The 15,247-nt window shown below is 41.1% G+C and overlaps 1 protein-coding gene across 1 annotated transcript in view; it reads left to right on the forward strand.

Annotated features, from left to right (window-relative positions):
- Positions 1-15,247, forward strand: part of asz1 (ankyrin repeat, SAM and basic leucine zipper domain containing 1) — a gene marked incomplete at both ends in the record, with an annotated part of 43,877 nt that overhangs the window by 26,879 nt on the left and 1,751 nt on the right. Inside the window, 6 exons of the mRNA XM_083974381.1 lie at positions 75-199; positions 3,521-3,593; positions 4,189-4,245; positions 5,127-5,239; positions 10,847-10,952; positions 11,149-11,262. Coding sequence (XP_083830507.1) covers positions 75-199; positions 3,521-3,593; positions 4,189-4,245; positions 5,127-5,239; positions 10,847-10,952; positions 11,149-11,262 — 588 coding nt within the window. The remainder of the gene's footprint in view (positions 1-74; positions 200-3,520; positions 3,594-4,188; positions 4,246-5,126; positions 5,240-10,846; positions 10,953-11,148; positions 11,263-15,247) is intronic.

A 15,247-nucleotide genomic window follows, 5' to 3' on the forward strand; every position in this document is an offset into this window, starting at 1 on the left:
ACCTGACTTGTGAGCTTTGTGACTTGATCACTGATGAAGATTTTGGGCGTGTGTGTGTCCGTGTGTGTCCACAGATCATTAGGATCCTGGCCTCGTCCTCTCAAATCTCCTGTGTGGAGCCCTTCAGCTCCATGGGAGGGGGCCTCAACGGACCCAGTCTCCTCAAGACAAACCCTGAACATCCATCGTCTATGGAGAGGTAAGACAACATCAGACTTGTATCACAGTTTTTCTCCGTTGGTTTGGCTCTTTTCTTGAAACAGAAATTACATTCTCAAAACAACATGGACAAACCTCCAAACCACTTGGCAACTGTTCACAACTGAATTTAATTTCTCATTCATTTCATCAAATTGCAAATGTCTTAGTACATCTTTGCTAATGATTAACTGCAGTTAGCCTACAGAAAAACATGTTGTTTGATCCAAAACTGTTTAACACTACGAAAAACCCGAACCATGGCGCAATTATTTAGTTTGATCCGATGCTAGACTGTTGCTCTAACATGCCATTTATTGAATCCTACAGTAGGTTAACCGGATAATAATTTGTAACCGATTAGCAGATAGCCTACTCGGGTACTCCCTGTTTTTTATTTATGTGTTTATATTACAGTATATTACGACGGGGTATTAGGGCCACATTGAGAAAAAAAACAGACTTTGAGAATAAAGTCATAAATTTACGAGAATAAAGTCGTAAATTTACAAGAATAAAGTCGTAAATTTGCGACTTTATTCTCGAAATTTGTGATTATTTTATTTGTCAATGTGGCCCTAATACTCCATTGTAATATATAATGCTGTGTACATTTTCCTTTTTATTCTAATGTACAGTATGGAAGTTACTTTATGTGTGAATATAAATGGTTACACAAGTGCAATGTGTGATGTGAAACCTTGGAGGTCACTCTCACTGTAAAATCCTTTTTCTTTTTTTCTTTCTTTCAGTTTTATACACAATTGTATTCTGTTAGCTAGACAAAAAAAAATAGTACAGTAACCATTGTGAACGAGAGGAGGACATGAGGGATGTTTCAATGCTCCTCTGGCGTAGCGACAAAACATCTAAACATTTTGACCTTCAGTGCTCACACACAATGCCAAAGGGGCGATGCTTTTTTGGGGGAAACTGACTATTTATATGAGAAAGAAATTTAGTTTTGACACATGAATGAACTGTTTTGGGAGAGAGATGTTCTGCTGAACCGTAAGACTGTTTTACCAAAAGATCTTAAGAGTTTTGAGAATGTAATTTCTGTTTTCAAACCAGTGGAGAAGAACTGTACAGTAAATGGTGTCGTGGCTGCAGCCTGTGTGTGTTTGTCGCCCCCTGCTGGGCGGCCGCTGCTCCGTGCCTGTGCAGCAGGTGTTGTTTGAAGCATTGCTCAACCAGACGTAAACAATAGCAAACGTCTTTTTCCGTGAATGTTTAGTCCGCTCGGCAATTATCATCAGCCAGAAACATTGTTGTTCAGTTTCTCAGCGTCTTGTCTGGCACCAGGAATTTTACAACCTGTAATCCTGTAAACAATCACTGTTGTCTTTCTCTTGTGTCGGCCGCAGCAGAGAAGCTGTAAAAAAGAAAACTGGACGTGTTTCACATATTTTGGAAGGTTTTTGTGAAGCTCATCGTGTCAACAACAGTCAACAGGCTGAAGCTGCGTGTGTGCGCGCTGCTGCGGTTACTCTGATGTGTGAGTCAAAGGAGAACGACATGTCCTCTTTTTTTGTTTTGTTTTTGCCCCAAACTCTCCTACAGAGACGTCAAAAAGATTCAATTTAGAGCCTGAAGGGATGTGTAGGGTGCAGGGTGGATGCAGCTTGTGCATTTTTTTTAATTTACAAATAACTTGAACAGGGAAAAAATAGAGGGGAGGGTGAGTGCTGCAAAGGTCAAAGAGAAAAAAAAGGGTAAAAAAAAATGTGTGGAGTGGCTCAAGGTGCTCTTCAAGGGAAAATAATATAAATAAATTGAGAAAAAACTGACTGTCTGTGGAAGGAAGATGGTGAGATGGTGGTGCAGTCAAAAAAGAGCTTCCCGAGGCAACATGAACAGGGTATCCGCAGGGTCTTGAAAGGTATTAAAATATATATATACTATATATGATTGTTTACTTGCACTTGCACTCTTCAATTGATTTCTAATAGATTTTTTATATAACTGTTTTTTACTGTAACTATGTATACCTGTTGTGAAGCACATTGAGTCTGCCTTGTGCATGAAATGCGCTTTATAAATAAAGCTGAATTGAATAAAAGGTGATAAATCAATTTTGGGAAAATTAAGACCCTTAAAAAGTATTAAAAAGTCTTTTCACGACTTTATAAAGTCTTAAAGTTTGAAGGTATTTTTTCTGAATTAGCTGTCCAAGAATTTGAGTCCTAAAAAACATTGTAAAAGTGTGTGAATTTATTCATTTTATTAAAAAACAAAGATGAACCGGTACATAGAAAAGAAGAGTGGAGCAATGTTTTATATTTATTATCCTAGCCTATTTTGAATTCTGTTGTATCATAGTGGTCTATAGTCTTAATCACAAACTAAAACTGTTAAAGGGATAGTTCAACATTTTGGCAAATTGGCCCATTGCCATAATCGCTATAGTCATAGCAGTAGGTTCATTACCTTTAATTGTAGGTGTAAGCTATTTTCAGTACGGCGGAGCGCAGCAGCTGGCTGCTCAGAGCTACGCTATGGAGGCTAATGGAATTTCTTGGTTTCCCTCATTAAACTCATCAAATTCAACAGCCCAAAACTCCACAGCGCTTTTGTAGACAAGTTGTGACCTGCACAACCACCACGCTATGAGATAATGACGGAACGATACGAAACGGAGCCGTTTTCGAGGTAAATACAGGGTAAATACGGAGACTGCTTGCTGAAAAACTGTCCCTGAACGCAACGCGCATCAGCGGTTTTGTATGAATTTACCTCGAAAACGGCTCCGTTTCGTATCGTTCCGTCATTATCTCATAGCGTGGTGGTTGTGCAGCTCACAACTTGTCTACAAAAGCGCTGTGGAGTTTTGGGATTTTGTATTTGATGAGTTTGATGAGGGAAACCAAGAAATTCCCTTAGCCTCCATAGCGTAGCTCTGAGCAGCCTGCTGCTGCGCTCCGCTGTACTAAAAATAGCTTACACCTACAATTAAAGGTAACGAACCTACTGCTATGACTATAGCAATTATGGCAATGGGCCAATTTGCCAAAATGTTGAACTATCCCTTTAAGTTAAAAGTGTCACTGATGTAAATGTTTACAGCTTGAAGTGTCGGTGGTGAGGTATTGAAAAATATTGAGAAGATTTTGGAAAAAGTCTTAAAAAGGTATTAGAATTAACTTCAAGATTCATGTAGTATATACCCTGTTGAAGAGGTTTCTGTATTCTCACACACACACACACACACACACACACACACACATGCAGCTTTGCGGTCGGTACGTGGGTTTATCCTGAGGAATGATGAGTCAGTGGTTTTTTTTAAAGAGTGAATGTGAACTCTCTGCCCCTTTCTCAGTGCAACCAAGCTCGATGACCTTGAGCTCCTCCTACACGGCCTCGATCTCGGCTATCTGGCCGACATAATGACCGTAAGTACTGATTTCATGCTGGAATAAGATCCTGAGCACAGTTTTTTTTTTTTTTTTTTCCTGTGTGTGTGTGTGTGTGTGTGTGTGTGTATATTTTCATAGGCACGGTGCCTTTTTCTTACCTCTGTCGTCTTATCTCAGCGATGAGCAGAGCTATCATGCTGCTTACACACAGGTCAGTATGGTATTATAACTCTGTGGGTGAGATACAGTCGGTCGTCCCAGATGTGTTGAACACAGCTGCATCACTGACAGAATGAAGGGGAAACCTGTCATAAGACGACTGGTTTACATATTTCACGCAGTAGCTGAATAATAGATGTAGTGTGCGGGATCGGATCGGCCTGAATTAAACCGCAAAGGGTCAGCTGAGCTCAGGTTTTTTTTTATTTTAAGTTTCTATCTGATATATGAGCCACTGGGGAAGTGATGTGATGTGATGTGGTGCAGGTAGATTGTTGTCACTGTGCGCTAACGCCTCATGCAGGCACATCTGTTTCAAGGCGGCGGTGCCGGCGGTGCATGGGGTCAGGCAGGAGCAGCTGGTAGAAAAAGTTTTGATTCGGTAACTGCTGAGCGATGTTTTCTCTTGCAGGAGAATGACATCACCTGGAGCTACCTGTTGACCATGGAGAAGGACGACCTGGAGAAGGTAGAGTAGAGCAGAGCAGAGTAGAGGGAGAACTGTACTGTATGTAACATCTGTGTGTCTGTCAGCTCAGCTCCGTCGCCTCGGAGGTGACCCGGAGAGTGACGAGGGCGACAACGAGCTCTGTAGAAAGGTGTTCGAGAGGTTAAATACATGTTAGCAGCAAATTTTAGAGTCATTACTGATCTACAGTGTATTACACATATATATATATATATATATGGCACAAAATGAATGAACAACAACACCAACATTATTTTTCTATTCTATTTTTCATTGATCTGGACCTCTTTGGCACTGTTAAATCATGTTTTATCTTGTTTGTTGTATCTATAGACAGTACTTTTATTGATCATCAGTAGTACTTTTTCTTTTATCTTGGTTTCTGTCTGTCTTACTTTGTCTTTTTACTCCTATTTAATGTATATATACTGTATATTTCAAGGTTTCTTTATTAGTACCAGATGGTAAATTTGTTGTGCAGACGGGAACTCAGCAATCTCAATATAAAAATACATCAGACATCATGACAGACAAATCACACAATTAAAGAAGAATACAATCATCCCAAAAAGTATAGTCATAGAAAAGTGCTTTAACATCTCCCTGCATCTAACTAAAGTTCAATATGAACAAGATCACCTTGTGGCCTTACTACGGTATTCAGCATTACAGTTGCTGTGGGTACGAAGCTACTTCTGTATATAGATATATACAGTATATCTTTAATGTTCTCACTTCAGTGTAAACTCAATATACCTACAGGTACCAATAAAGTAACCTTGAACTTTGAAACCCCTGAAGCACTGGCGCATGATACAGGTGAAGAAGAATTAAACATGTGTCACAAACAAGTTAACAAAGTTTTTATTTTTATTTGTCAGATCGGCATCACAGACCCGGAGCACCAGCAGAAGCTGCTGAGCGCCGTGCAGCAGATGCACCTGGACAAGGTCGACCTGGACAGCATCAGAGAACTGGGAGCTGCAGCCAGCGGGTACGGTAACTCATCAAATACACAATCCAACAACTCCAAAACACTCTGGTGGACAAGTTGTGACCTGCACATTCACCACGCTATGAGATAATAACAGAACGTTACCAGACAGAGTTGTTTTAGAGGGAAATTCATGCAAAACCGCTGATGCACGTTGCCTTCAGGGACAGTTTTTCATCAAGCAGTCTCTGTATTTACCTCTAAAACAACTCTGTGTGGTAACGTTGTGTTATTATCTCATAGCGTGGTGAATGTGCAGGTCACAACTTGTCCACCAGAGCGTTGTGGAGTTGTTGGATTGTGTATTTGATGAGTTTGATGAGGGAAACCAAGAAATCCCATGAGCCTCCGTAGCGTAGCTCTGAGCAGCTCACGGCTCTGTTCCGCCGATCTAAAAATAGCTTGCACCGACAATTAAAGGTAACAAACCTACTGCTATGACTATAGCGATTATGGCAATGGGCCAATTTAAAAAAACCTTTTGTTTGTTTCAGTCTGCTGCGAATGTCTGATAAGAAACTATTCTGCAAACACACTCTCTCTGCAAAAAGGCAAAAAAAAAAAAAGGTGACGGTAGTAGCAAAACTTTAAACACTTGTCAGCCACACACCTTAAACCCTTCCCCGCGTCCAGCCCTCCTCCATCTCGCCGTAATGCTCCGTCTGTCCTCCTCCACTGGAAGTCGTCCATCAGCCTTATGAGCATCTCACTGTCCTGTCTCCGTGCCCCTCCTCCCCCGCACACCCCTTCCTCCCCCCACCTCCTCTCTGTAGCCGAGCCCTGAGCCCAGAGTTCCGAGCCAGGCCTTAATGGTTTAAGCGGAGCTGTAATGATTTGTAAGGTGAGAGGCGACGGGAGGTTGCAATGAGCAGAGGAGAGCCGGCGGCGTTCGGCCAAACAGAGCCGTCGCACCGCGCCCCATCACTTCATGAATCCTCCGCAGAACTGAACCGGGCGTCACCCGCCGGATGAGATGGAGATGAGAGGAAGGACAGCGTGGGGGACAGTCGCACCTCCTTCAAGGTGTTTCAAGAAAAGAAAAATGTATTTGAGCCCACTCTGGGTCATAAAATTAGTCAAATCACTCATCTATCAGACGATGTAGCCCAAACTTTGTGAAAAATTCTTTTTTCGAGTAAATCCGGGATGAAAGTGTGGTCGTTTTTTTCCGCATTGGATAATGCAGACACGCGGATTATGCGTCACGTTGCTCACGATTCATCAGCTACTGATATTGGATCCGTCAATCAAACGTCTGAGACACACACATACACACCGAGCTCGGTCTTGCTCCAAACATTAAATATCCCGCCCGCTCGATAACGACCAATCAAATTTGTTTTCTTTACTCGGATAAACTCGTGAGAACTCGTAGAAGGAGGCGCGACAAACAGGACAAACGGCCATTTCTGAACACCTCTCAGGATCTCTCATAAAATGGAAATCAGTTGAAAATTAATCTTGAAATCATTTCCACATGTAGGGGACCAGTGATTTAAAAACAGTCTCTTCATCATAGAGTTTAAGTAAGTCGCCTCGTGGCAGAAAACCAAACAGTCGGGCCTGCACCTGCGGAGCCGGTCAGACTCTAAAATGAAGCCACTGCATTTCTATCAAACCCTCAATATGGAGGCAGCTGAAAAGAAAGTCACTCCTGGGTCCACAAAGCCAAAAAACCTTGGGCTGAGCGTTTGGCGAGGACATGAAAGACAACTTTTAGAGTCTTAAAGAAGAAAAAAAACTGACTTAACAGAGCTTTTGAATATGTTGCATCTTATTGTTGCATGCTTAATTTGAGAAAAATATAGTAAACTGTAGCTTGAGTTTCTCTTTTTCTTAACAGTCTCAGTCCTGGATAACAGGAAGAAATGTAGAATAAAATGCAGTCAACCATCATTTACAATCTTATAATCCTATTTTACAAGGTTTTTGACCACTAGTGTCACTTAATAGCAGTGATTTTAGGCGCGTAGTCTTGTTTCCTTTGCGTGCTGTGTCGTGTGCAGGTGCATTTGATGATCATCCTGCAGCCAGACGGCTTCACGCTCTTCCACCGGTCAACAGTCGGTGGCGACAACGTGCCAACAAAGACAGAATAGGAGGCAAATATCAATATAAACAAAGTAGGTTGCAGAGTGGAAATGCCTCCAGTGTGTTTTAAACAGGATTAAATGCTCTCATTTTGAAAAACTGCACATGTAAAGCCAAGTGCAGGGACCTTAAAGGGCATTTCCAGTCGTAATCCATGTTTACCTCAGATACCAGGTCACCTATGATCAGTTAATTTCGTACCATCCATTCTCCCAACTGCAGCGTGTGGACGTTTATTACATATTTCAATGTTAATTGATGGGCTCCAGACTAGTTTTAAAATTGTTCTGTGGTCGCAAGTAGCGTGCTTTTAACCATCATTTAAATTTTAAAATTCGCTTTACAATTAAAATAAATCAAAATTCGGACTTACTTACTTACTTCCTTTCCGGTTCTGCCTCAGAGTCCCTCTACTGTTGTGTTCTCTGACCCGGAAAAGAACAATGCAGAAGTCCGAATTTTGAATAACAATTCTAAATTTAGTCCGGAGCCCATTAATGAAGATTGAAAAAACGATAGATTCTTGAACAAAAACAAATATAAATGTCCACACGCTGCAGTTGGGAGAATGGATGGTATGAAATGAACTGATCATACAGTAGGTCATAGTTAACATTGATTACGACTGGAAATGCCCTTTAAGGTCCCTGCACTTGGCTTTACATTTGCAGTTTTTCAAAATAATAGCAATTCATTGTATTAAACACACTGGAGGCATTTCCCCTCTGCAACCTTCTTTGTTTATATTGATATTTGCCTCCTTGCAACCTCCTATTCTGTCTTTGTTAACTTGGCACGTTATCGCCACCGACTGTTGACCGGTGGAAGAGCGTGAAGCCGCCTGGCTGCAGGATGATCATCAAATGCACCTGCACACGACACAGCACGCGAAGGAAACAAGACCACACACCTAAAATCACTGCTACAATGTGACACTAGTGGTCAAACACCTTTTAAGATAGTTATAATAAGATTGAAAAATGATGGTTGACTGCATTTTATTCTACATTTCTTCCTGTTATCCAGGACTGAGACTGTTAAGAAAAAGAGAAACTCAAGCTACAGTTTATTATATTTTTCTCAAATTAAGCGTGCAACAATATTGCAACATTGATTACGACTGGAAATGCCCTTTAGACCTACAATACAGTACATGCCACCACCAAAGGAACCTGTACAATTGACATGTGACTGAAATATGGCCGCCTCTGTGAAAGTAAATATGTATCTCTGTCCTCATTGAGCTGGGGCACCGAATGCATAAAGTTCACAAAAACAACAACAAGCAGCGGTCTGTATATCTGCATTTCCACCGTCCTTTTTCTTTCTTTTTTCTTTCCATTTTTTTTTCATGTGCAATCTCCTCAGCAATCTTCCCACCGGGGGCCCATCATCACTCTCTGCTCCCTAGATAAACTAACAGCAGGCAGAAGGGAGGTGAGGGTGCAGCAGCGGCTGACTGACAGTGTTTACTCGCCCCTCTGACAGAGTGTGAGGAGGGCCGGGACGGCTGGCTGCCCAGTCCCCTCGCTCCCTCGCCGCGGGGAAATGTACCATTAAGATAAGAGCTATCAATATCCCCCCCCACCCCCAAACCCCCAGGACCAGGGGATGGGAAGAGAGCGACGGAAAGGTTGATGAATATAAATAACTAATTATTTAAGGTGGATGTTTTCAGGGAGGGATGACAGCACGGGTTAGCAGGGGGGAGGAGGAGGGGAGGAAGGCTCGGGCCACCTGCTCAGATTGCTATATACTTTTTTTTTTGGGCGAGGTGGTCTGCAGGGAAAATGCATGGAGAATGTTAAAGGGATAGTTCACCCAAAATTGAAATTTCACTCATTATCTACTCACCCTCATGTCAACTAAGGGCTGGGAGAAGTTTCAGAGTCCTCCGTGGCTTCTCTGAGTTACAGGGGGTCTCAGCGTAGCAGTGCATGTCCATATAACGGTTGCAAATGGACACCAACTGTCTTCGTAACAAAAAGACACACCAAAAAACATCCAAATACCTCCATGCTGCTCGTCCGTCTTGTATTGAAGCCCCGAAATGCGAAATTGTCCCGAAAAAAATTTAATAAGTCTATATTTCAAGCTTGTTTGTAGCAGAAGCTCCTCTTCCCGGTTCGTCAAATTTGAAGAACCGGGAAGAGGAGCTTCAAGAAGCTTCCGCTACAAAACAAGCTTGAAATATAGACTTATTTAATTTTTTTCCGGGACAATTTAGCATTTCGGGGCTTCAATACAAGACGGACATTACATACGAGCAGCATGGAGGTATTTGGATGTTTTTTGGTGTGTCTTTTTGTTACGAAGACAGTTGGTATCCATTTGCAACCGTTATATGGACATGCACTGCTATGCCGAGACCCCCTGTAACTCAGAGAAGCCACGGAGGACTCTGAAACTTCTCACAGCCCTTAAAGTCGACATGAGGGTGAGTAGATAATGAGTAGAAATTTCAATTTTGGGTGAACTATCCCTTTAACACAGAGTTTGGTCCTCCGAACTCTCATCAATCTGTCTGCTCTGTCATTGCCGGGCATTTTCAGCTGCCCCTCGCCCTCGTGCTTCTTCTTCTTCATGTGGGCATATCCTGTGAGCGCCAGCCTTTTTTTTTTTTTTAACAAGGTAAACCTCATGACCTCGGCTTTAAGGCGACCGCAGCATAATCCACGTGTCTAGAAAAAGAGCATGTGCAACTTTTCAGATGAACGGCCTCATCCTTTTTCAGTTTTCTGTCTCAGAGAGTTTAAACTTGTCGTCACATTTAGAAAAATTATAATAACTGATGGCGCTCAGATTTATATATATATATATATATAAAAAAAGAGCTGCTGATTATTCTTACAATTAAATTCAGAAAAAACTAAGATACCAAGAAAGAGTTTTAATGATGTAAAACAATAAACACATCCTCACATTTGAGAAGCAGGGAACAGGAAAGGCTTAACTGAATACTTAATTACCTCAATGTCCAATTATTTTCCTGTTGATCATTAAAGTAATTAATCAAATATAAGTTTTAGGACAAGAAAACAACACATCCTTGCACCATATCTGACAGCAAATGAATTAATAATAATAATTAAATATGTATGTATGTATTAAAAATGTATTTATATTGCGCCTTTCATACAAAAAATGCATCTCAAGGTGTTTGAACAAAACAACATCAAACAATTAAAAATATTAATCAAAAATGATCAAAGGCAATACTGTAGGACAAGTAATAAACAATAAAACAATAGCAATCATACAAAATAAAGTCAACCAGAGTTAAAACCAAAGTTAAAAATGGATAGATTTTTAATTGTGTTTTTAAAACATTAAGAAAAGTTGCCCTTCCCAGATCCCTAATCATATACAGTACTTTATTAAAAAGGAAGGTTTTAAGTTTATTCCTGAAAATAGAGAGGGTAGGTGTGACTTAAAAATGTATATAAATATGCAGTGTGTCTATTTCAACAAGTTGTGTATGTTTTAATCATCAGTCCTTCATGGTATATTTTGCAGGAGTGAGGACCTGCACAACTTCCTAATAAGTGTGCGACAGCAGTGCTGCTACCTGACGGAGGCGATTCACGACGTCATCAACCGCTTCCCTCGTCACGCCTCTCAGGTGCATTCATTAATTTTCCTTTTGTGTTCAAATATACAGTATGTCCTCATCTTGAATAATAGAAAATATCTTTACACTGATGAGCTTATAATAAAAACACATTGTCATATAGATATCCTAAAATAAACCACATTCAATTACATTTTTATAACAGTGCAGGTAGACTTTGTAAACAGGTGTCTGTGTCTCCCTGTAGCTCGTCTTCTCTCTGGACCCAAACAAGGAGGCTCAGTCCGTGTGCAACGAGCTGGTGCTTCAGACCAAAGACCTGCAGAAGGAAGTCACCTGCCTTCGTGACCTGATAAACCAGGTCAGCACACAAACAAACAAACACACACTTACACACATATGAATAGTTTATACAGTTTCAAATTTAATAAATCATCAAAAGCAAAAGTTTTTACAACATTTCACAACATCCAAAGTGCCTTGCATGGATAAAATAAAAGATCAGAAATAAAACACATGACAAACTTCAGTAAAAGACAGAAACTGGTAAAAAAAAAAAAAAAAAAGAAAGAAAAAAAGGTGTGAACTGCAATGAGGTATTAAAGCAAATCCTGAATGATTGAGTCTTGAGCTTGGATTTAAAAAGTGCAAGGTCATTAATAGCAAATAAATCAGGGTGCAAAGTGCTCCGAAGTTCAGGGCCAGCGGCGGCGAAAGCCACTGTTTATACCTCGACCTAGAGACTTCAAGGAGACGCTGTGCGAAATGATTGAGCTCTGTTACTCCGACGGAAATTGAAGATCTCAGACAAATAAGGGCCGGGGCAAGTGTATAAATGGCTTTAAAAAAAAAACAGATATTAAAAAGTTTTAAGTGGGAAAGAGACGACTCTTTAACAATAATCAAGCCTGGAGTTGATTAAAAAGTTGCAAATTGCAGTTTGGAGATGAGAAAGTGTTTCATTTAACTTCCTTTGACAACTTTGCTAAATATAATCCCACTACCACTGCACACTTAACAATGTGTAATTATATATTTTCAAAACTTGTATTATTTATATCCTCTAATTAAAGCTAATAAATTGTATAAACTTTTGTTAAATATTAATTGTGCATGCATGATGCCAGCACTAACAGAGATCCCTGATTATCAGCTGTTAGCAGTTTTTAACGTGCTGCTGATAATATCTCTCAGGCTCGAACACATTCATACCTCAAGCAAATCAATTTACATTCCTTCCTCACATTGTTGACTGTTGCACCGAGAGCTTTCCTCTTCGTCTTAACCACCGAGGATTAAACGCAACACGACCAGAACATAGTGTGTGTATGAAATCTGACGAGCTCCAACAGGTATGTGCGGGGGAACGACGTGCTTGTATGTGTGCACCTGACTCAGTGTGTGTGTGTCTGTGTGTGTGTGTGTGTGTTTGCGTTTGTGTTTCAAGAGGAGAGAGTCGTTCCTGACAGGGCAGAATCCTCACAGCCCATAAGTCAGCGCCGCTGTGACATCGACCTGTCAGCACACAGACGATGAGGCGGAGGGATGAGGGGACTGATGGGAGGAGGGCTGAGGCGAGGGTGGGGGGTGGGTGGTGGTGGGTGGTGGGTGGAGGGGAGGGCAGAGAGGGAAGCGAGGAGAGGAGAGGACACTGGTTGGCGGGGTGAGGGAGTTTAAAGGGGGGAGAGAAAGGGCTGATGGGTACGAGGTGAGGAAAGGAGGTGGGTGAACAGCAGATAGAGGAGGAGGAGGAGGAGGAGGAGGAGGTCCTCGGTTTGTGTCAGGCAGGAATCTGACAACCAACGGAGCCCATTTGGACCGACTGGCTCACAGCCCCCAATAGGAGGTGGTGGAGGGGGTTATATAGACACATGTAAACACACACAATCTAATCTTTAAAGGGGGAACTATGCAAGCCTGGTCGCTTTTACGCTGTTCTGCTAACCTTCCTCTCGGCCATGTGCATTTGTTTTCAACAAAGCCGTCGAGAAAGCAATCAATATACCGGTACATAGCGTTATTTATCATGCACAATCTTAAAATGTGTATATTTGTGTAGTCTAATCCACCATAAACAAGATATTATGGGTTAGGGTTAGTTACCAAGTTGGTTTTCAGCTAAGAGACGCTCCATTTTCCCTCGTTATAAGTTTCAAGTCATTTATTTAACCATCACTATTACTCTGAAGCTGTTTAAGTAAAGATTCAGTGTGTAATAATACAATTTCTATACTATATGATTCAGATCGATCTTTTACCTTCTAATTATTATTGATTATATTGATATTATATTATATTGATTACATCTTCAAAGTATTTTATCTAGTTAAGCATAAAATCCTGCCTAGTCCCTCTTTAATCTCATTTTATGAAACATTATCGCTATTTGAAAACAAAACCAGTTCAACTCTCTTAGCATTAACAGCTGTTTACTTCCTGGTCTAGAAGAAACATCACAACGTCAATATCAAACTTGGTTCCTTTACTCCTTTACTTCTCTCCAGTAGTGGACCAAAACAACACCAAATTATTTATATAACTACTGAAGTTTGCCCTGAAGAAGTAGTACAGGTGTATTGTATTACACAATACCTGATGCTTTGAAGTAAGAAGTAAACAGCTATTAATGCCAAAGTTGGCTATGTAGAAACAACACAACTTCAGCTAAGCTAAGACTAGTTTCTACCTGCCTGGTTTCATGTTTGAAAGTGTGAATCCTGTAAAAGTGGAAGGGAAATCAGATTAGAGAGGAAAGTACTGTGCAATAGATATGCCACCAGTTTAGCTCACAGTAGTTATGGATGGCACATTTTCCTAATGGTGATGAATGTGGAGGATAACATTTCATAACAATTGGATAGGAAATGCAGTGACTGCAAGAAAACACTTCAGTGTGTTGCAGATTTGATTTTGAACTGATAAATTGCTACTGATTGTTTTGTTTGCACATTCAGCAACTCATAATAACATTTATTTTGATATGATATTTTGCAAAATCATACACATCTCAATTAGAGAAGTATTTAATGTGGCACTCTCAATCGCTTTTAAGTGCATTTTTCAGAGGTGTCTTGAGTTCAGTGTAAACCTGCTGTGTTTATCTGGTTGTTATGAAGCTGTAGAAACTCTGCTCAGTAACATTAAGTCTTGTGGTGGTACAGAGGTGAGAGTCATTGAACCAAATAAAAGTTTCATGTGAAAACTTGGTCGATATAGTTTGAAAACCCCTGATCTGCTTCCTGGAATGTGAATGTACAGAGCTTCAGCTTCCAGTTGGCTCTCGGTAGTCTGACTGTGACCGACCGGTCAGGTGTGAACGCACACTGGTTTCCCTCATGCAGGACTCTGAAGGCCCTGATGTCAGTCAATGCAACAGTGCATGCGGTAATTCCCCCCAAAGGACTGTTCTTTGCTAAAAGCCCTGATCACAAACTAATGAACCACAGAGCTCAATTGCCCGTTAAACACTTGATGATGCAGGTTTGACTGAAAGTGTGACTTGCTTATATGCTGGTGCCTGGGATACGGCGGTGTAGTCCAGTGGGTGGGACGTCGTTCATCCACAACAACAACACAGGCAATTTGTCATAATTCAAGACATTTCAGCACCTGGCAAAGTAATGGTTGTGTCAAAGGTATTGATCAACAACCATATCGGCCTTGTACGATGGTCATATATTGGGAAGTACCAAAAACTGCACGATGGTCCTTTATTGGGAAGTACCAAATACTGCACTTCCTCAAAAGGCCACACGACACGAGTGTTGCTAATAAACAGTTTCTCAATCCCCAAAGACTTCCAACTTTACAGCAGGAATAAACATGTACAGAAATAGTTTTTATCTCTATGGTGATGAGCAGCTCAAACCTCTTAAGAAACCTTTTGTTGACGTCACCAAGGCTACCAGGGTTTCCGCTACATGCATTTTTCTCATGGCGGTCCACCACGACTAAATTATTGCCGCCAGTGCTTCAGTATTGAGGCAGATGCACAATAATAAATAATCGACCAATTACTATTACTTTGCACCCTTTTCCAATACACAGTTACAGCTCTACTCGTCTCGACTCAGTTTAGGTCCTTTTCCATTATAACCGAGTTCTTCATAGTTTCTCCTCAGCGTGGGCGGGGTCGTCATATCACGGCAGCTACGGTCGCGTCGTCTCACTCTCTTTTTTCCCTCCTGTCGTCAATTCCAAACTCCCTCGTCCGCAGTGCACCTCGATTACGGACCATGGCGTGGTTTTCCACACAACACAACAGTCAATGGGCTCTTTGCACAGCTCCACTACTTCCTGGACTTAATGCTGCTCCTTTGTTTCCTGTCTTACATTATTGGACAACC

Source organism: Trachurus trachurus (genome assembly GCF_905171665.1).
Source record: "Trachurus trachurus genome assembly, chromosome: 6".
In the NCBI taxonomy this organism is placed as follows: Eukaryota; Metazoa; Chordata; class Actinopteri; order Carangiformes; family Carangidae; genus Trachurus; species Trachurus trachurus.